The 20985-nt window shown below is 44.3% G+C and overlaps 1 protein-coding gene across 15 annotated transcripts in view; it reads left to right on the top strand.

Annotated features, from left to right (window-relative positions):
- LOC125638864 (protein numb homolog) overlaps window positions 1-20985 on the top strand; it is a 273102-nt gene that overhangs the window by 95316 nt on the left and 156801 nt on the right. For 5 of the 15 annotated variants that reach the window (XM_075129666.1, XM_075129664.1, XM_048855097.2 and 2 more), the window contains one exon: window positions 4009-5587. The exons of 1 other annotated variant lie outside the window; for it this stretch is intronic. In XM_075129666.1, the coding sequence (XP_074985767.1) occupies window positions 4009-4110 (102 nt within the window). In that variant the 3' untranslated portion in view covers window positions 4111-5587. Of the gene's footprint in view, window positions 1-85; window positions 231-4008; window positions 5588-20509; window positions 20585-20985 lie in introns of those variants that run through there. 9 more of the 15 variants (XM_075129673.1, XM_075129671.1, XM_075129672.1 and 6 more) reach the window with 5 other exon arrangements.

Genomic DNA, 20985 nt, shown 5'->3' with positions numbered 1-20985 from the left:
CGCCCCTGGCCGACCGGGGACGTCACTGCTGCGCCCTGGAAGCTGAGTAGCACATCCCGCCTCCTCAGCCGCCCCGGAACCTGCATGGCGCATATGAAAAGCCCAGCCGTCTCCGGGTGTGTTTGTGTGGCTCTGAAATCTGAACTTCAAGCAGCCACACAAAACAGGTGGTGTGGCTGGCCTTGATCAGCCTGTGACCGTAGGCACTGAGGGGTGCAGGCCCAGCCCAGGTAAGGGCGGGGGAGGTGGCCCCCAAGAGTGTGTTGCTGCAGCAGGGAAATAGTGTGCAGAACTAGTAGGCCAACATTATTTTGTGAAATTTTTCAGTATAATGGTTGTCATTTTTGCACACCATTACTTGTGAATTGTGAACACTTTGTGAATCCTATTGTAATTCTAGCCTGGAATATTATGTCTTTATGCAGAGGCATGGAGTTTAAGGCCAGAAGGGACTCCTAGTTCATCTAGTCTCACCTGTATATCACAGGCCAGGCACCAAGCCAATAACCAGAAACAGACCAAAGTAGTAAAGTCCTCAGGAAATGAAACTATTGTCTGCCACAGGCAAATAACAGGAGTGACCAAGGTACATCAATGCCTGAGGCCCTTGCAATGGCAGGGAATTAATACATGAGATAATCTTACCAAGTGACCTGTGCCCAGTGCTGCAGAGGAAAGTGATTAGTTGAAAATGATCAGCCTGTGAGGCATGATTAATCCCACCTACACTCATGGGCAGTGACAATAATCCAGAAATGCTGTGGGTTTAGAGTCTTTCCATGAATTTACTGCTTTCCCTAAAATCTAAATTGTCACTGAAGAAAATTAAATTTCTAGTTATACTAACTGTGAAGAAAACTTGCAGCCTTTAACTTGAGGCGCTATTCTTCTATGATTAGAGGAAACAAACCAAAACAGGTTTCAGAGTAACAGCCATGTTAGTCTGTGAAGTGAGCTGTAGCTCATGAAAGCTTATGCTCAAATAAATTGGTTAGTCTCTAAGGTGCCACAAGTACTCCTTTTCTTTTTGCAAACCAAAACAATATCACTAAGGGCCAAAGCTTTTCCTGTGCAGAACTAATTTAAACAGGGGTTCTACACATAGGCTAAGGGAACAGAATCCTTCCCCTGGGCTGCTGAAGATGAGGAGAACCAATCCATGGCTACTGCAGCTGCTCCATATGGGACTAGAAGAGACCAGTAAATTTGCATAGTCATGTATCCATTGGTTGGGACTCCCTGTCCTGTACCCAAGAAACCTTCCACACTACCACAGAAGCATTCCCACAAAGCCTGGATATACTGCTGAGTGAGGAATGGAAACAATACCATGTGACTTAGGAGATCAATAATGTAGTGTGAATTAGTGAATACCTATAGTGACTAGTTCATGAATAAACCATAGACTAAAATTTGTTAGAAGCAAATAATCATCAAACAATTGCAGTTAGTGAACAAATTTATAAAATGCATGTGTTGTTCTAGGGTAATTTGGAAAAAAGAAAATAAAGCGGAGGGGGTGGGGGGGGATGTACTGAATCAGTTCTTTTCAATTAATAATTCAACCAGTTCTAGTTGTAAATCTGTATTGTTTGTTTACAGTAGTATCTAAAGCAGGGGCGGGCAAACTTTTTGGCCTGAGGGCCACATCAGGTTTCTGAAATTGTATGGAGGGCCAGTTACGGGAGGCTGTGCCTCCCCAAACAGCCAGGCGTGGCCTGGCCCCTGTCCCCATCCGACCTCCTCTGCTTCTCGCTCCCTGATGGCCTCCCCCGAGACTCCTGCCCCATCAAACCCCTCCCCCAGTCCCCTGATGGCCCCCCCAGGACCCCTGCCCCTTCCACCCCTCTCTGTCCCCTGACAGCCCCTGGACTCCCCGCCACCCCATCCAACCCCTCTTTTCATTCCTGACTGCCCCCTCCCCCAGGACCCTTGCCCCATCCAACCACCCCTTCTCCCTGACCGCCCCTGGAACTCCTGCCCCTGAGTGCCCCCCGCTGCCCCATCCAACCTCCCTTTCCTTCCTGACTGCCTCTCCTGGAACCCCTGCCCCCATTCAACCTCCCTGTTCCCCGCCCTCTGACCGCCCCGATCCCTATCTACACCCCCACCCCCGACCACCACCTCGAACTCCCCTGCTCTCTATCCAACCCCCCCGCCCTCCCTGCCCCCTTACCACGCTGCCAGAGCACTGGTGGCTGGCAGCGCTACAGCCGCACCTCCCAAAGCACCAGGACAGGCCGCCGTGCTGCCCGGCTGGAGCCAGCCACGCCACCTGAGCAGCACTGAGCACCAGGTCAGGCCATGGCTCTGCAGCTGCGCTGCCCAGCAAGAGCTCGCAGCCCTGCTGCCCAGAGCATTGCGCTGGCAGCACAGTGAGCTGAGGCTGCGGGGGAGGGAGAACAGCAGGGGAGGGGCCGGGGGTTAGCCTCCCAGGCCAGGAGCTCAGGGGCTGGGCAGGAGGGTCCCGCAGGCCATAGTTTGCCCACCTTTGATCTAAAGACTGTAATTGGCTGTGAAGTATATTGTGATATGTTTGTATGAAAGACACTAAACAATAAATCAGATCATGTTATTGTCATGAATGGAGGTAGGAATATCCAGGGCCGTCCCTAGCTATTCTGGGGCCCTACGCAGCTTCCCTGCGGAAGTGGGGGGACTCAGACCTCCGCGGGGGAGGCAGGGCTGGCTTGGGGAACAGGGGAACCACCCCTCAGCACTCACCAGCGACGTGGCTGGGGCTGGGCTGCTGCACTTCCTGCCATCGGTGAGTGCAGGCCCAGCCCTGCTGCAGTCCTCAGGGGAGTGGGGGTGGAGCAGGGGCAGGAAGAGGTGGAGAAGGGGTGGGGGATTTGGGAACAGGGTGGAGTGGGGGCAGGGCTGGGGCTGAGTGGGGGCAGGAAGAGGCCAGGCTGGAGCGGAGGCCATGGGGAAGAGGCGGAGCAGGGGCTGGAGGAGCACGCAGCCATGCAGGGCATCAGGAAATTTGGTGCCCCAAATTTCCTGGTGCCCTACACAGCTGCGTACTTTGCATATGGGTAAGGACGGCCCTGGGAATATCTAACGGGTAGGGTAGGGGAGTGGGAATCAGAACTTCTGGGTTCTATTTAAAGTTCTGCTATGGCTGGGTCAAATCCTACTTGCCTTACTCACACGAGAAAACCCACTGAGTTCAGTTCGATCTCTCGTGTGAATTAGTGGGACCAATACTGGAATACTGTGTCCAATTCTGGAATGCTGTGTCAAAAAGTATGTTAAAAAGATTGGAAGCATTCAACAAAGAGCTACGAGAATGACTGGAAGTCTGGAAAACATGCCATATAATGGGAGGCTTAAGAAGCTTAGTCTACTTAGTTTATCCAAGAGAAGGTTAAGAGGAGACTTGATCACAGCCTAAAAGTTCTCCCTGGGAAAGAGATTTAATCTAGCAGAAAAAGGTGTAATGAGATCCAATGGTTGGAAGCTGAAGCTAGACAAATTCAGAGTAGAAATAAGGCATAAATTTTGAAAAGTGAGGGCAACTAACCATGGCAGCAACTTATCTAAAGGCATGGTGGATTCTTGAAGTCTCTAAATCAAGATTGGATGTTTTTTCTAAAATATATGGTATAGCTGATAAAGAAGATACGAGCTCCCAAACTGCTCCTGTAGGAATCACTTGGTGCAATTCTATGGCTGGTGCAATGCAGGAGGTGAGACTAGGTGATCATAATGATACCTTCTGACCTTAAAATCTAATGTATGGAAAGTGTTTTGAGATTCTCAGATAAAAAGTGCTGCAGAAGGGCAAAGTATTATTATTTGTATTATTATATTGTTATTACTTTCCAGTAAAAAGAGCAACTCAAATTATATCAACTCAGACTTTAATTCATACCAAATATGTATCTGGGCATTTGATCTAAAATACTTCTGAAGTGATAGTGTAAAGAAGCAGCCACTCAGTCCCTTATCCAAGGTTTCATCTTTGCCTTAAATTCAAATTTTACTTCAATTATTTTATTTCAGTCATTTGTGAAAATCTCTTCAAGGCCCTGGACACGAGAAGCCATCTTATCAACACTGGGATCTCACCACAGTGATGTGTCATCATATATGAACAAACTGTGAAATCCTATGGAAAGGATCACTTTGCAAGGAGAAGAATCCATCCAACCTGTTTGGCCCGTGACAAGAGACCAGATTATTACTTAGCTTAACCTCACGTATGCCTTGTGGGGAAGAAGATACAGGAATTCTGACATCCTGTTAGACTTTGGGAGCTGTGTATGACCTTTGGCTGGAAGCGTGAAATCTGTCTCAGTAACAGGAATTTTTTTTCTATGACTAGTTTATCTGTAAAGTAACCCTGCTCTGCAGTTGAAGTATATACACACTTTCTTTTACTACTGCTATCAGTGCCCATCTCATTGGAGATGGTACACAATGGGATATTTCATATTGGACCAACAAATGATTTTTACATATATATAAGACACAAACTTTGGAGCTAAAAAGATTTGCTCAAACCTTTTTCATCTGAAAATATGGTGGTCCAGTGTAAAGGACTTATTACCTACCAAGTACCCTTCTTGAGAATGAAAAGGGCTACGTTTCTGCATATGTCCTAATTAAAATGGATAGGTGGAATTAGGCTCAGCAGGAAAATATTAAAAGCACATCATCAGCCTAATATAACACCAGACACAAGATTTCCAGGAATACTAACATCTTGGTATGTAGCTGGAATGACTGCATTTCTACTTATGGGTCCCTTTAATCGATGGGGCATCACACAGAGATTCTAATTGTTATGCTTATAGTGCCTTCTATGGTTTCATGTCTGATCTTGGGTAATGTCTTACCATAACCTCCACCAATAATGTAAAACAGAGGAAGGTATTTAAGAGACAGAGGGTAAGGCAGATGAGTCATAAACTTGACTCAATCTCAGGTATTTAAGGAGTATATATTCACTGGCTGGGAACCACCTTCCTATTAATGTGCTACAAAGAGCTCTACAAAAGGTTTGTCAAAGTATCATCAGGTGTTATTTTGGGCTGTGCTGAGTTATTTTGTATCCAAACAGAGCCCGATGTGGGCAGACTTACATTACAAGGTTATATTACACTAGGAATGGAATTTCAGTTGGGTAGGATCCAAGTTCCAGTATATTTCTATTCAGACCCAAACTTCTACTTATAATGGAGATGGGAGACACCAGGTGACAAGCTATATCTTCTTAAGGAATTCCAAGAGCCAAAAACTGTGGACTTGCATAGCATTTTATGCCAAATGTACTAAAGTACCCCCATCCCCACTCATCCTTGTCTGTTCTCTCCAAGGACTTCAGGTCTCCCAGAATGATGATATAAATGACTGTAAACTTACACAAGTTTAGGGAATACTGCCTGTTCTGAAATGTCAATTACACAAAGTTAATTCTATGCTAAGGGAACTTTACTCTCTTATCCTCCAATTCAATTGTTATTTCAGCCATCAAGACTCACTGCAGATGGAAAAGGCTAACAAGTTCAATAAATTTCAGTGTTACTATGCTGAATCATTAAAGCCCTTCTGGTCAATAATAAATTTCAATATTAGAATACCCCTCTGGCATATTTTTATTACGAGAACAGTTTCTTGAGGAGCTCAGTGAGGCAGAGGACAAATGCACTAGGTTGGTATTTTTGAAGAGCTCAGTGCAATTTTGGATCTAAATACAATTAGCAGGCCTGATATAGGCTCCATTGTTCCACACCACAGAAGCCCTACTCAATTTGGCATGCTGAAACATTCTGTGGCAGAGAGATTCATAACTCAAATAGCACGAGGTCACTATAATTCAGGATTTAGGCAATTTAGTAGATCATTGGTGGGGGAAACTTGCTCAGGGAAACTTCCTACACTATATCTGACTTAAAAGAATTTTATTAGCCTCTTGCAGTCGTGAATACCAAAGTCACTCACATACACAATAAACAGCTAAAGTTCATAAAAGTATACAGGACTCTTGTGTAGGATACTTATCAGGGGAGATAGGCCCAAGATAAAAAATTCAGGGGTGAAATCCTGGCCCCACTGGAGTCAGTGGGAGTTTTGCCATTGACTTCAGTGGGGCCAAGATTGCACCCCAGGTCTGTATCCAGAACCACACTTCCCCAAATTTCAGGGATGTTCAGAGCAGGAATAATGATTTAGTCCAATACAGAGATAAGATCTAGCTGCAAAATTTAAATCCAGATCTGGATCCAAAGTTCTTCATAATTCGGGGTTGTTAGGACTGAATCAAAACCCTAGATCCAATCTCTAATCAGAACAGATTACAATATGTTGTACTAGCAATATACATATAAAATCAAATTGTGCTTTATTTTGGTGTGTAAAGTTATGTGATGGGAAGCTTCAGCTTAAATTCATCTCATGATGACATTTCTGTCACTGTACGATGAAGCCAGTTAGTATCCACAAGGAGCTTCTGTCACAGTGAACAGTAAAGGCATAATTTCTGATACATATTTGTTGTTTGAAAAACAAATGTCAGCCAACAAATTTATGTGAGGCGTGATTGTAGGATAGCATTGTGAATGCTAGTCACTTATCAATGGCTAGTCCCAAACCATGCTACTTCAGCTGTGATATTTCTGACTTCCCAGTCCCACCAGTTCAAGAAACTGCCCTTGTTTATCATTTAAGCAGGCACTGGTGATTTCAGATGTGCCCCAGAAGGCTTTTTGCTGGCTGCTACTGTGACCAACCCAAAGCAATCTGGAGTGTATTTGAGAATTCTTAAGACACCTGCTGCAGTGAATGGAGCAAAAACAAGAATCACATTCTAGAAATAGAAATGACAAGAGACCAAATGGGTTATAAAGCTGCTTTAGAGAAGAGAGGGTGTCAGAGGTAGGCAATTGTCTTCTTTGCTTAGAGCACTAGAAAAGATCTCATCTGTCTGTTCTGCCATATCTAGACACAGGTTTTGTACAAGTATAATTATTTCAGTTAGGGGTGTAATTTTTTACCAAAGTGGTTATACCAATACAACACCTAGTGTTATACTGATATAGAGGTGCCTTATACTGGTATAGCTTATTCTCCTCCCCAAACAGGAATAGTTGTACCAGTATAAAGATCCTTTATACTGACATAACTGCATCTATTCCAGGAGAGTTGTACAGTAACTTCTCATTTAATGTTGTAGTTATGTTCCTGAAAAATGCAACTTTAAGTGAAACAACGTTAAACAAATCCATCTTTTTTTTCCCCCCATAAGATTTAATGTAAATGTGGGGGGTTAGGTTCCAAGGAAATTTTTGGGGGGCAGACAAAAGGCATTATATACTGTACAGTGTGTACTGTACTGTGGTTGGGAAGTGCCCCTGGCTTACCCCACACAGGCACAGCCCACTGCAGGCAAGGACGCTAGGAAGCACCTTCGCAGCAGCAGTGGCAGCTTACCCAGAGAAGAACGGGCTCCGACTTTGCCGGGGGATGCTTCAGGCCCACCTCTTCCCGCTCCACTCCAGGCCCACCTCTTCCCACCCCCACTCCACCTCCTCTCTGGAGCATGCCGCATCCCCACTCCTTCCCTGCCCCCAGAAAGTCCTAAGGGCTTAGGACTTCCTGGGAGGGAGGGGGAGGAGTGGAGACGCGGTGCTTTCTCGCTCCTCTCCCTCCCTCCCAGAAAGTCCCAAGCGCTGCCAAATATCTGTTTGGCGGCACTTAGGACTTTCTGGGAGGGAGGAGGAAGGGGTGGAGACGTGGCGCTTCCCCGTTTCTCCCACTCCCTCCCAGCGCTTCGCACTAAGGACTTTCTGGGAGGGAGCGGGAGGAGTGAAGATGCAGAAAGTCCTAGGCGCCACCAAACAGCTGTTTGGTGGGTGGGGAGAAGCTCTGGGAGGGAGGGGGAGGAGGCGGAGGCGGAGAAGAGGAACTTTTGCAGTGCTCCCTTGTAAAGTCGCTGCTCTTCCACAAAATCTTACATGCAGTGGACAGAGCAGGCAGCCAAACAACGTTATAAGGGAGCATTGCACAACTTTAAACGAGCATGTTCCCTAATTGAGCAGCAATGTAACTTTGAAACAACATTAAGTGGGAGGACATTAAGTGAGGAGTTACTGTACTGCTTTAACTATATTGGTATAGCTAAAGCAGTACAATTTTTATGTGTAGACAAAACCTTAGTTATTGTCTGTAAGCTTGTTAATTTTCTGGATGTTTGAGGCCTTGCCTCTAGGTGGCAGATCAAGAATAATATTTCACACACTTCTTTTGATAGTCTATTCCCAGAATGTTTGAACACAATTCTTAGACCATTTTATATATATATTTAAACTTTCTTGGCAGGACTGATAGTTTGCCTTGAAATCTGAGTGTCATGAAGGTGAAAGCAGTGTGTGTGTGTGTGTGTGTGTGTAACACTATATGGTTTTATACCATGGTGAATACTGAATGTAGATGACAGCTAAGTATAGATCTATAGGAGGACATTTAAAAATCTCACCACCTAGATTATTATGTGGGAATTACTGCTGGAATTAGTCTAGTGTAATTGATTCTTCTGCAGAATAAGAAGAAATCTAGAGTAACTTTAATGAGTACATTGAAGTTACTCTGGATACCACTATAACTGAGATCAGAACCTAGCTTCTCAGCTCTAACATTAATGTACATGTCATTTTCTACCACCATAGCTCTCAACTCTCCAAGACCCAAACCGATTGACACAGGCCTTTTTAATATATGACCAAGACCCAAAATGAGGGCTATAATGAAAAATAATGGAGGTGGAAGCTTGAAATTGTTAGGGAGCTCTTGTCTTTAGTGGTGTAATGTTTTCTATGACCTGGTTTCAAGATTTTGCCTTTCTGATGTCAATAATTGACAGAAATAAAGAGGGAGTTAACTAGTTCTCTATGGGACAGAGGAAAATGTGAACCTCAGTTGAGGCTCAGTTTTACCTTCCTGATGGCTAAGATGCCTTATACTTTTAATGTTGGCTATGGTGTATAGATATAGTGGTTCAAACTCATCTGGAATGAATTTGGCCCAGTATTTCTGGAAACCTTTTCAGGCAACTGTACCAGTTCACCTAAAAAAATTCAGTTGTATCACTCAGTAGCATCCTATGCATCATTTGTGCGCACTCATATCTTCAAATGAGCTTGTGCTGCAACAGAGCTAGTCTCACATGAGGGTTTGGAGTAACCCTGGCTTCATAATAGGTGGACAGCAGGAACACAAGGTCCATCACAGAGGCTCATCATTAAGGACCAAAGTCTGCCTGCTCCTCTGTGTCATAGAAAGCTCCAGATGCAGCGGAACCAGTGACTATCCAGGAGGACAAAGTTTATGGAGGTCACTAAGGGATCTGCACTCAGTCTATGGTGTGGAGCTCATTTCTGTGGGGATATCCCCTTTTTCTTGTGCAGCAGGGTTTGGGTGGGAACAGGATTGAGCCAGGTAAGAATTAGGAGTGGGACTAGATAATCCACCACTACAGAGTTTCACTAGGCGGCTGACTCTCTGCAGCTGGAGAGTGGTTACAACTAGAGTGGTTGGAACCAGATAGCCATTGAATGACTTGGTGCAGGAGAGATCATTTTGGTTTCAGGCAGGGAAAGGGAGCCTAGAGAACCAGTCACAAAAGCTGTAAACACTAATACCGGTGTAGGTATCAGTGGCTAAGAACCATAAACTCAGAGTTGGTTTTGCTGTTTTCATTCATATGCTGATATTTCAAGAAAAGTGGTTAAAGGGAAAGAATAATGTAACTTAAAGCTTTTTAAATAAATAGAGGGAAAGGAGCACAAAATTCCTGTGAATGAATAGGTAGTCCTCAGCTGCTGCTTGTACATACATTCTGGCAACAGGAGTTTCAATTAAACATTCTAATTAGAGCTTAGCACAATGTTACTCCAATTTTATGAGCATATCAGCCACATTGCCAAGAGCCACACACATTTTATTTAAGAGGACATAAAAGCATGTTGAGTAACTACTTATTAAAGAGCCACAAGTGGCTTCTGAACAGAAATAAATGACACTTCAAAGAGATTTAGGTCTTTTAAAAACTCTATTCAATGTGTTCTCCTGAGAATTGAAATCTTGAGTTTTAAAATGCAACACTTAGCTCCCAGGGAGCCTGATGTTGCCAGGGTATGAGTGCCCTTCTCTAATGGGAGTGAAAATGCTTGATACCTTGCAGGATTGGGCTCATGATCAGTCTAATTTTTTACTTCTTTATACACTGGAAGACCATCCTCTTTAGGGTCAAAATGCATTTGACAGGCCCAAAGTAGGCTTTATTTTTCCACCCCATAAAAGCCCTACTCAGCTCACTATAGAGCAAATGGCCTGGCACTTTCTCTTTGTTTCTAGCAAACAGTTACTTTTAGGAAGTCAAATTAAGTTACATCCTTTTTCTCATTCTTACTTTGTTAGCAACCTGCACCCTACGCTATCATTTTTGCTCTGGCATCAAAAGCAACACCCACTATGGAAGAAGAGCATTTCAAGCCTGCTGCAGTAGGTTTCCATAAACCAGAGTCCTGACAATCCTTTCCATTCAACCCAATGACACCCGCTGTGTCAGCACTGTAAGGACACTGGGCAGGATTGTGAAATCTGCTCCTTATTGTTGTCGCTGTAAAGTCTACAGCCAGATAACAAGACTAAGAGCTAATTCACAAGCCTGTTTCTCAAGAGCTATTCAGTAATTTCCACACACACCCCCACCACCACAATCATATGAATGCACTCACTCAGTGAAGCATCTCTTACCAGTAATCTTGGCCTATCTCCAGCTGCATTTCTCTCTCTTAGGGATTTTTCTTATCCTCTGTTAGTTTGTGGTCTGTAATCCTGGTTATCTAGTACACAGAGCCCCAGCAAGAAAATAGTTTTTCCCTAAATTTGAACAGTACAATTAAAATAAATTAAGAGAAATAATAATTAAAAGTTATTTTAATTTCACAGGGTCACTGTGAAATAACCAGATGGAAGAGGAGAGAAGTCTAAACAACTTCTTCCCCCCATCAAAAGGAAATACGTAAAAACTTGCAAGATAAAGCTGAAATTGTGCAAAAGATGTGAGCCGGATCCCCAGTTCAGTTGTCACGTCTCATTCCCAGTGGAATCCTGCAGTCTATTTTATTGGGATTTATTAAGTTTATTTTTATGCTCACAATACAGGCCATCCAAGACTTGGTAATATTGAACAGATACCATCTGCAGTGTCTCTATAGCAAGTGTATAAACACAAAGCTGCAGACTCCCAGACTCCAGCCTTCTTGCTTTTCATGGGAGGGAGGAGGAGTAAGTGTGCATGAGGGGGAAATCCACATAATAAAATGAAAGAGAAGAGAAGCTGGAAGAAGTAATTGCACTATAGGATTACCTTGTGTATGCACAATTGAGACACAGGGTACAATCTAGCTGACCCCACCCCCATCCCACGTCTAGTATCAGCACAATAGACTTTTAATGTGCACAAGGCATGTTCTTTACAAGCTATTTGGGCAAGGCTTTTTCTCCCAATAACTATGCTAAAGGTAATGGTTTCAGACCATGTGATGGGGGTCCCAGGGAGCCACGCTGAGGTTACTCAATTAGGGTGAACTGCAAAGAATGGGGTAGACAGTCCCCAAAGCTGGTGGATATTCCAATACTTAGATTTACCAAGCCAGCACAAAACAGCTTCTGTAATACCTTACTGGTTACCCAGAAGCTAACAACATAGTTCCCTTAAAGCAACCCAGCCTCAGGCCTCCACCCAGCCACCCAAGTCAACTATGATGAGGATTACTGAAAATCTTATTCATCATATAAGAAAGTTCTACCAATCCCAAAGGATTGGACACATTACCTCCCAGGTTAATGAATATTTCAGATCTGACCCAAATACACGCTTACAGCCAATCCTTATTATCTAAACTAAAGTTTTATTAAAAAGAAAAGAGAAAGAGTATTGGTTAAAAGATCAGTATACATATAGACATGAATACAGTTCTGAGATCAGATTCATAGTAGTGATGGTGAGCTTTGTAGTTGCAAAGAGTTCTGTCAGAATTAATCCATAGGTTATAGTCCAATGTTCATATTCAGGGTGATCCAGATAGAACTGGAGATCTCAGCCTTACGACTTAAGCTTCCCCTGCATGAAGCATCAAGCAGATCTGAGATAAAAAGGATCAGGACCCAAGAGTTTTTATACAGTTCCAGGCCTTCTTTTGACAGCTCAGAGTCCTGAGGCAAACAATAGGCAATCAGGGAGACTTCAAAGTAGACCTATTTTCTAAGCATCACCAGTAATTAGCTACAGGGGTTAACATAAGGCAATTGCCTGTTTTCCACCATTTGCAAGTGATTTGCTATACAATTCAAAGAGGGATGAATACAGTGATATCACTATTTTTACAGTTCATTTAGATGTTAGGATTTCCTTTTGATCTCTGAATTAGCAGAATACAGCATAGATAGGGACTTCTCAATATTACACTGTTAGTCTCTAACAGTATATATGTAAACACACAAAAACACAAAAATCTACCAATATGTCCCTAAAGGTTGAATCTGGGTCAATTAGCCTGAAAGCTGGTTAACCCTTTCTGGCCATGCATCACAGACCGTTTTTTATCCTAACCCATGGAGGACATACAAAGAGCAGCCCGGGAGAAACAGGGATAGAAAAGTTTTGTTCATGCCTTAAGCAATGTCTCATTGCACAGGAATTATTCAAATTCCTTCTGTATTAACAGTGACCAATTGCTGTGTAGCAATTTATCATTCACTCTTTAAGCAAGTTTCTTAAGATGAAAACATCCTATGATTTTAGTGATCTCTGTTTTGACATGACTGCTGGACTATAAGATCTTGCACACGTTAAGGATTTTCTGAAATCCTTCCACCACCCCTCTAGCATCAGTGCAGTTCCACCAGTGGTAGAAGTGTAAATGGGAAGCCAGTGTTTTAACCACCATGTCATCTAGATTTGCTCACAGCACAGTTCAATGTCATGGTGGTAAAAATGTCTGCTTACACAATGCTTACACCTTTGCTAACACCGGTGGAGCTGCTCTAGGGCTAGAGGAACAGTCAGAAATTTTGAAAAATTCTCACTGCTCATCCACACACATGAATTGTACCACTTGAACTATACCAGTATAGTCAAAGTGGTACAACATTTCCCCCCTGCTCACCCTGTTGCGTGAACACAGTTATACTGGTATAAAGACAGGTTTCAGAGGAACAGCCGTGTTAGTCTGTATTCGCAAAAAGAAAAGGAGTACTTGTGGCACCTTAGAGACTAACCAATTTATTTGAGCATGAGCTTTCGTGAGCTACAGCTCACTTCATCAGATGTTTACCGTGGAAACTGCAGCAGACTTTATATACACACAGAGAATATGAAACAATACCTCCTCCCACCCCACTGTCCTGCTGGTAATAGCTTATCTAAAGTGATCAACAGGTGGGCCATTTCCAGCACAAATCCAGGTTTTCTCACCCTCCACCCCCCCACACAAATTCACTCTCCTGCTGGTGCTAGCCCATCCAAAGTGACAACTCTTTACATAATCAAGTCGGGCTATTTCCTGCATAGATCCAGGTTTTCTCACATCCCCCCCCCCCCACCCCCATACACACACAAACTCACTCTCCTGCTGGTAATAGCTCATCTAAACTGACCACTCTCCAAGTTTAAATCCAAGTTAAACCAGAGCATCTGGGGGGTGGGGGGGGTAGGAAAAAACAAGAGGAAACAGGCTACCTTGCATAATGACTTAGCCACTCCCGGTCTCTATTTAAGCCTAAATTAATAGTATCCAATTTGCAAATGAATTCCAATTCAGCAGTTTCTCGCTGGAGTCTGGATTTGAAGTTTTTTTGTTTTAAGATAGCGACCTTCATGTCTGTGATTGCGTGACCAGAGAGATTGAAGTGTTCTCCGACTGGTTTATGAATGTTATAATTCTTGACATCTGATTTGTGTCCATTTATTCTTTTACGTAGAGACTGTCCAGTTTGACCAATGTACATGGCAGAGGGGCATTGCTGGCACATGATGGCATATATCACATTGGTGGATGTGCAGGTGAACGAGCCTCTGATAGTGTGGCTGATGTTATTAGGCCCTGTGATGGTGTCCCCTGAATAGATATGTGGGCACAATTGGCAACGGGCTTTGTTGCAAGGATAAGTTCCTGGGTTAGTGGTTCTGTTGTGTGGTATGTGGTTGTTGGTGAGTATTTGCTTCAGGTTGCGGGGCTGTCTGTAGGCAAGGACTGGCCTGTCTCCCAAAATTTGTGAGAGTGTTGGGTCATCCTTTAGGATAGGTTGTAGATCCTTAATAATGCGTTGGAGGGGTTTTAGTTGGGGGCTGAAGGTGACCGCTAGTGGCGTTCTGTTATTTTCTTTGTTAGGCCTGTCCTGTAGTAGGTAACTTCTGGGAACTCTTCTGGCTCTATCAATCTGTTTCTTTACTTCTGCAGGTGGGTATTGTAGTTGTAAGAAAGCTTGACAGAGATCTTGTAGGTGTTTGTCTCTGTCTGAGGGGTTGGAGCAAATGCGGTTGTATCGCAGAGCTTGGCTGTAGACGATGGATCGTGTGGTGTGGTCAGGGTGAAAGCTGGAGGCATGCAGGTAGGAATAGCGGTCAGTAGGTTTCCGGTATAGGGTGGTGTTTATGTGACCATTGTTTATTAGCACTGTAGTGTCCAGGAAGTGGATCTCTTGTGTGGACTGGACCAGGCTGAGGTTGGTGGTGAGATGGAAATTGTTGAAATCATGGTGGAATTCCTCAAGGGCTTCTTTTCCATGGGTCCAGATGATGAAGATGTCATCAATATAGCGCAAGTAGAGTAGGGGCTTTAGGGGACGAGAGCTGAGGAAGCGTTGTTCTAAATCAGCCATAAAAATGTTGGCATACTGTGGGGCCATGCGGGTACCCATAGCAGTGCCGCTGATCTGAAGGTATACATTGTCCCCAAATGTGAAATAGTTATGGGTAAGGACAAAGTCACAAAGTTCAGCCACCAGGTTAGCCGTGACATTATCGGGGATAGTGTTCTTGACGGCTTGTAGTCCATCTTTGTGTGGAATGTTGGTGTAGAGGGCTTCTACATCCATAGTAGCCAGGATGGTGTTATCAGGAAGATCACCGATGGATTGAAGTTTCCTCAGGAAGTCAGTGGTGTCTCGAAGGTAGCTGGGAGTGCTGGTAGCGTAGGGCCTGAGGAGGGAGTCTACATAGCCAGACAATCCTGCTGTCAGGGTGCCAATGCCTGAGATGATGGGGCGCCCAGGATTTCCAGGTTTATGGATCTTGGGTAGTAGATAGAATATCCCAGGTCGGGGTTCCAGGGGTGTGTCTGTGCGGATTTGATCTTGTGCTTTTTCAGGAAGTTTCTTGAGCAAATGCTGTAGTTGCTTTTGGTAACTCTCAGTGGGATCATAGGGTAATGGCTTGTAGAAACTCGTGTTGGAGAGCTGCCGAGCTGCCTCTTGTTCATATTCCGACCTATTCATGATGAGAACAGCACCTCCTTTGTCAGCCTTTTTGATTATGATGTCAGAGTTGTTTCTGAGGCTGTGGATGGCATTGCGTTCCGCATGGCTGAGGTTATGGGGCAAGTGATGCTGCTTTTCCACAATTTCAGCCCGTGCACGTCGGCGGAAGCACTCTATGTAGAAGTCCAGTCTGCTGTTTCGACCTTCAGGAGGAGTCCATCTAGAATCCCTCTTTCTGTAGTGTTGGCAGGGAGACCTCTGTGGATTAGTATGTTGTTCAGAGGTATTTTGGAAATATTCCTTGAGACGGAGACGTCGAAAATAGGATTCTAGGTCACCACAGAACTGTATCATGTTCGTGGGGGTGGAGGGGCAGAAGGAGAGGCCCCGAGATAGAACAGCTGCTTCTGCTGGGCTGAGAGTATAGTTGGATAGGTTAACAATATTGCTAGGTGGGGTGAGGGAACCATTGCTGTGGCCCCTTGTAGCATGTAGTAGTTTAGAAAGTTTAGTGTCTTTTTTCTTTTGTAGAGAAGCAAAGTGTGCGTTGTAAATGGCTTGTCTAGTTTTAGTAAAATCCAGCCACGAGGAAGTTTGTGTGGAAGGTTGGTTCTTTATGAGAGTATCCATTTTTGAGAGCTCATTCTTAATCTTTCCCTGTTTGCTGTAGAGGATCTTGATCAGGTGATTCCGCAGTTTCTTTGAGAGCGTGAGGCACAAGCTGTCAGCATAGTCTGTGTGGTATGTAGATTGTAATGGATTTTTGACCTTCAGTCCTTTTGGTACGATGTCCATCTGTTTGCATTTGGAAAGGAAGATGATGTCTGTCTGTATCTGTACAAGTTTCTTCATGCAGTTGATAGATTTCCACTCCATACGGCTAAATGCAGTGCCTTGCATAATGACAGGTTTCAGAGGAACAGCCGTGTTAGTCTGTATTCGCAAAAAGAAAAGGAGTACTTGTGGCACCTTAGAGACTAACCAATTTATTTGAGCATGAGCTTTCGTGAGCTACAGCTCACTTCATCAGATGTTTACCGTGGAAACTGCAGCAGACTTTATATACACACAGAGAATATGAAACAATACCTCCTCCCACCCCACTGTCCTGCTGGTAATAGCTTATCTAAAGTGATCAACAGGTGGGCCATTTCCAGCACAAATCCAGGTTTTCTCACCCTCCACCCCCCCACACAAATTCACTCTCCTGCTGGTGCTAGCCCATCCAAAGTGACAACTCTTTACATAATCAAGTCGGGCTATTTCCTGCATAGATCAAGGTTTTCTCACATCCCCCCCCCCCCCCACCCCCATACACACACAAACTCACTCTCCTGCTGGTAATAGCTCATCTAAACTGACCACTCTCCAAGTTTAAATCCAAGTTAAACCAGAGCATCTGGGGGGTGGGGGGGGGGTAGGAAAAAACAAGAGGAAACAGGCTACCTTGCATAATGACTTAGCCACTCCCGGTCTCTATTTAAGCCTAAATTAATAGTATCCAATTTGCAAATGAATTCCAATTCAGCAGTTTCTTTTCATTGGTTACATTGTTCCTTACTGGAATACGCTTAAGTCCTTGCCCCATTACACCATTCATAATGTAATTAAATAACTGAGATTTATGTAGTAACAATTCAGAATCAGAGTCATAGAAGTGTAGGTCTGGAAGGGACTTCAAGAGGTCATTTAGTCCAGCCCTCTGCACTGAGGCAGGACCAAGTATACTACTATATACTATACTGAGGTGACACATTTGGGCATCTAGCATACTGCAGTGAGAATATGGAGCTTGTACAGTATGTTCATGCAGTTATAATAAATTTGTGCAAATGTTCTAAAGACCTTGGGGACAGGGTACAAATCTTACCTCTTCCTCTGTAACCAAGGAGGGCCCTGGTTGGAATGGGATTTAATCAAAGTACTTCCACTGGGTAGAAAAGGGCAGGACTTAAGGAGTACTTAGTCCACATCACCTGCATGTCACATGGAGCCCTGTTCTGCAGGGATTACTCCTGAGTGAGGTTTGGGGGACAGGACAGGGGACACTAGGGTTTGGGCTTTTAGATCGTCTGCTATGCAGACTTTACCAGTCATTAATTACCCCTAGAAAGCATAAGCAATTGCAGCTTCAGAGCTTTGCTCCCAACCTGAGGCCTTGAGGGTAGATTCCTTTCTCCCTCATCTGTGGAAGTCCTCGATATAAAGCTCAGCTACATGCAGCAGGAATTTGCTCTTGGACCACTGCAGTGAGTGAAAGTGCAATTCTATGAAAGACTCCCTTTATAGCCATCTTTCTTCCTCCATCATATCCTCTCTTCCCCTTCTCTGTCGTAAAACACTACGTAGGGGAGCACAGTTCAGCACCTGGTGGCACCAGCAGAGCGAAGAAGAGAAGCAGCAGTGAGTTAATTTAAAATCTAAAGACTGGCTTCAAGATAGATAGTTGTATAAATTGAATATAACCATATTATATATTTGGGCTTTTTTTTACATCTGATAGCAATACCCTTGGTTTATACTTACCAACTAAGTATGACATCACCTATGGAAATGAAAGTCACCCCATGACATAAAGATAATATATTCCTTTGGAGTCCGGGTTTAAAGCTCAATGTGTAATCTAAAATTCTTTGTTCGTGATAGTGAGTCTAGAGTCTAGCTTCAGTAAATTGGATGTAGAATACAACCAAAGCCACTTGGGACATACCATATTTGAGGGACGTCAGGTCAGAATTGACTTTAGATTTTGTAAAAATAAGATTTAAAAAAATTAAGATCAATAGATTAGTTTCCATGATTTATTAAAATTTCAGCTGAAACATCTAAAATGTATGTTAACACATGCCCTTGGAATCCAAACCATTGGTTTATTGTGTTAGTGTATCAGAATTGCAACGTGAAAGTGACTAGAAGCTGACTGTAAAAAGTGAACTAACTAGTTGTTTTCACTCTCCAAGCAGAGTGATCCGCAAAGAGATAGTGAAAGAATAAGACTTTTTTCAGTGTTAGCACTGAAAAATGTTAATAATTAATGTTATTATTTCTATAACAATAATGTTAATAAAATAATAATTTTGTGGTTAAGGCACTGCACTGAGGGTCAGGAAGTCAGAGTTCACTTCTCCCTTCTTCCACAGACTTCCTATGTGACCGTGGGCACCTAATTTAGCACAACATTTTCATAAATCATCACTAATTTTAATTCTCATTTTTGGATGCCCATTTTGAGACCCTGTGGGCCTGTTTCTCTGTTGCTCCAGTCCTATACCTTATTCAGAAAAAAGTGGTGGGAGAGTTGCTTTAAGTAACTTTTGCACTTTTCTATTCTTGGGGCAGCTGCAGGCTCTGGGTTGCTGTAATTTTTATTTTGGCTGAAATAGCCTCTGAGAAGACTTCAGTAGATGAGACTAGCTACCGCACAAAGTGTGGGTCACTTGGACACTGCACGCAAAACATTACCACGTCACTTCTACTTGATTTTTTGTCTCCTTGCTGAATAACACGGCTGCTACTCTGAAACTTGCTGAATTTAGCAACCGAAGATTGCAGGGAGGGACACTGGTTTTTACTTCCTCAATTTAGGTGAGGAACTAGAGAGAACAGTGTCTTGAAAATGCAGAATCAAAAGGGTTAATCTACCAGGGGTGATATGTAGTATTCCCTCTTGATCATACAGGCCTGGTCACACTGTATGTCAAGATCTGTCCTCTGGATTAATGGCTTCTTTATTTAAAAGTATTCTATAGAACTTATTATTGTGTTATCAAAACAGTTCATAATGCTCCTATGAGGTAGAGAAGTCTTATTATCTCCATTTTATAGATTGAGAAATGGAGACACCACTTATGTAACCTGTCATTCAGGAAGCGTTTGGTAGAGATAGGAATAGAACTCAGATACGGTGCTTCCCAGTATTATGCCTAAAGCACAATACAAAACTCCCTTTCTCAGGAGGATGAAGGTGGCTGCTATCTAGTGCATGCTGAGTCAGGCATGGTGACTCCTACTTTGAGAAAAATATGGCTACAAGTAGAAATGTACAAAATGGGCAACATTTTCTGTGAACTTTAATATGCAAGTGATCAGTTTCATTTTAGAACTCTTGCACCTCAAACACTTTTTTTTATTACACAATTTGGTTTTGACAAAATAACTAGTTTGGTATCAAGTTTCAGAGTAACAGCAGTGTTAGTCTGTATTCGCAAAAAGAAAAGGAGTACTTGTGGCACCTTCGAGACTAACCAATTTATTTGAGCATGAGCTTTTGTGAGCTACAGCTCACTTCATCGGCTCAAATAAATTGGTTAGTTTGGTATCAAAAGCAAGTGATAATTAAAATTCCAGATTTGAAGCCCCCTTTTGGTGGACAGGTGTCCCCTTTCAGAGTGAAAATTTAGAGAAATACAGCAAATTGTTTTGGGTGAAATGTGCTGTTATTTGAGTTCATACATGTGAAACCCTTATTATTTTAATAGTTTCACCTTGCCTAGTGAATTTGAAACCCATCTAGAGCTCGACACCCCGAATTAAAACGGGTAGGGGATTTAATCCAGGAGCACATTAATACACTTAAAATCTCCATGAGCATCCATAGCTCTGTGGGGACAGAGGAATTGCTTGAGCGAAGTACCTCCCGCAAACAGATAGTTAATTATGTCCAGGTACTTTCTTCTCTCTCCGCCTGCCGCCCTGTCCCTCCCTGCTGTGCAACCAAACTCAGCATAAGGGAAGTACATGCACCTTTACTGCAGAGGAGGGAGGGAGGCAGGTGGGCGCATCGCAACAGCTGGCATCCCTACAATCCTATCCTAACTCTCAGCCTCAACGGTTTGAGCCAATCAGGAAGACGTAGGGGGGGGGTTCTAAACTCTAGAGTGAATAAAATGCTGAGGGTGGGGTCGAGACCTTGACAGACATCTGTTTTCCCCAATCACAATCAGGATTTGCGGCGGGGGCGACCAATGGGATGTGAGGATGGGCGAGGAGGGCAATAGGGCGGGACTGGTTGTTAGGGGCGGGAGGGGGCGGCTGCGCTGCTTGGGGGCGACCGGCGGCCGAGGCGGCGCGGAAGGGAGGAGGTTGCGGGCGGCAGGTGAGAGCGGCAGGGCCTGAAAACTGGGAGGGGCTGGGGGCGGGGAGCGGACCCCAGGGGCGGGGGCGGTGAGAAGGGGGGGTGAGGCCAGGGGGGCTGAGGGGAGCTCCGGAGCCCCGGGAAGGGGCAGAGCTGCCCCGGGACCGGGCGGGCGGGGCTAAGGGCCGGAGTCCGAGGCGGGTTGGCCAGAGCAGCTGGGGGAGGTGAGGGCCTGAGCTCCCGCGGCAGAGCGGCGGGGTTGGCTTGAAACACTGCGGTGCGGGGGGCGCACAGGTTTGCGCTCCAGCGCAGGGGGCGAAGCGCCTGAGCCATCCCGGGGGGGGGGGGAGGTGAGCCTGAGGAAAGTGGGGGTCGAAGAGGGAGGGAACCGGAGTCCTGGGAAAGAAGAGGGGCGTTGAGCC

The sequence above is a fragment of the Caretta caretta genome, chromosome 6 (genome assembly GCF_965140235.1).
Source record: "Caretta caretta isolate rCarCar2 chromosome 6, rCarCar1.hap1, whole genome shotgun sequence".
NCBI classification, from domain to species: domain Eukaryota; kingdom Metazoa; phylum Chordata; order Testudines; family Cheloniidae; genus Caretta; species Caretta caretta.
Note: the sequence above shows the minus strand (reverse complement) of the source record. Positions and strands in the feature narration are given on the sequence as shown.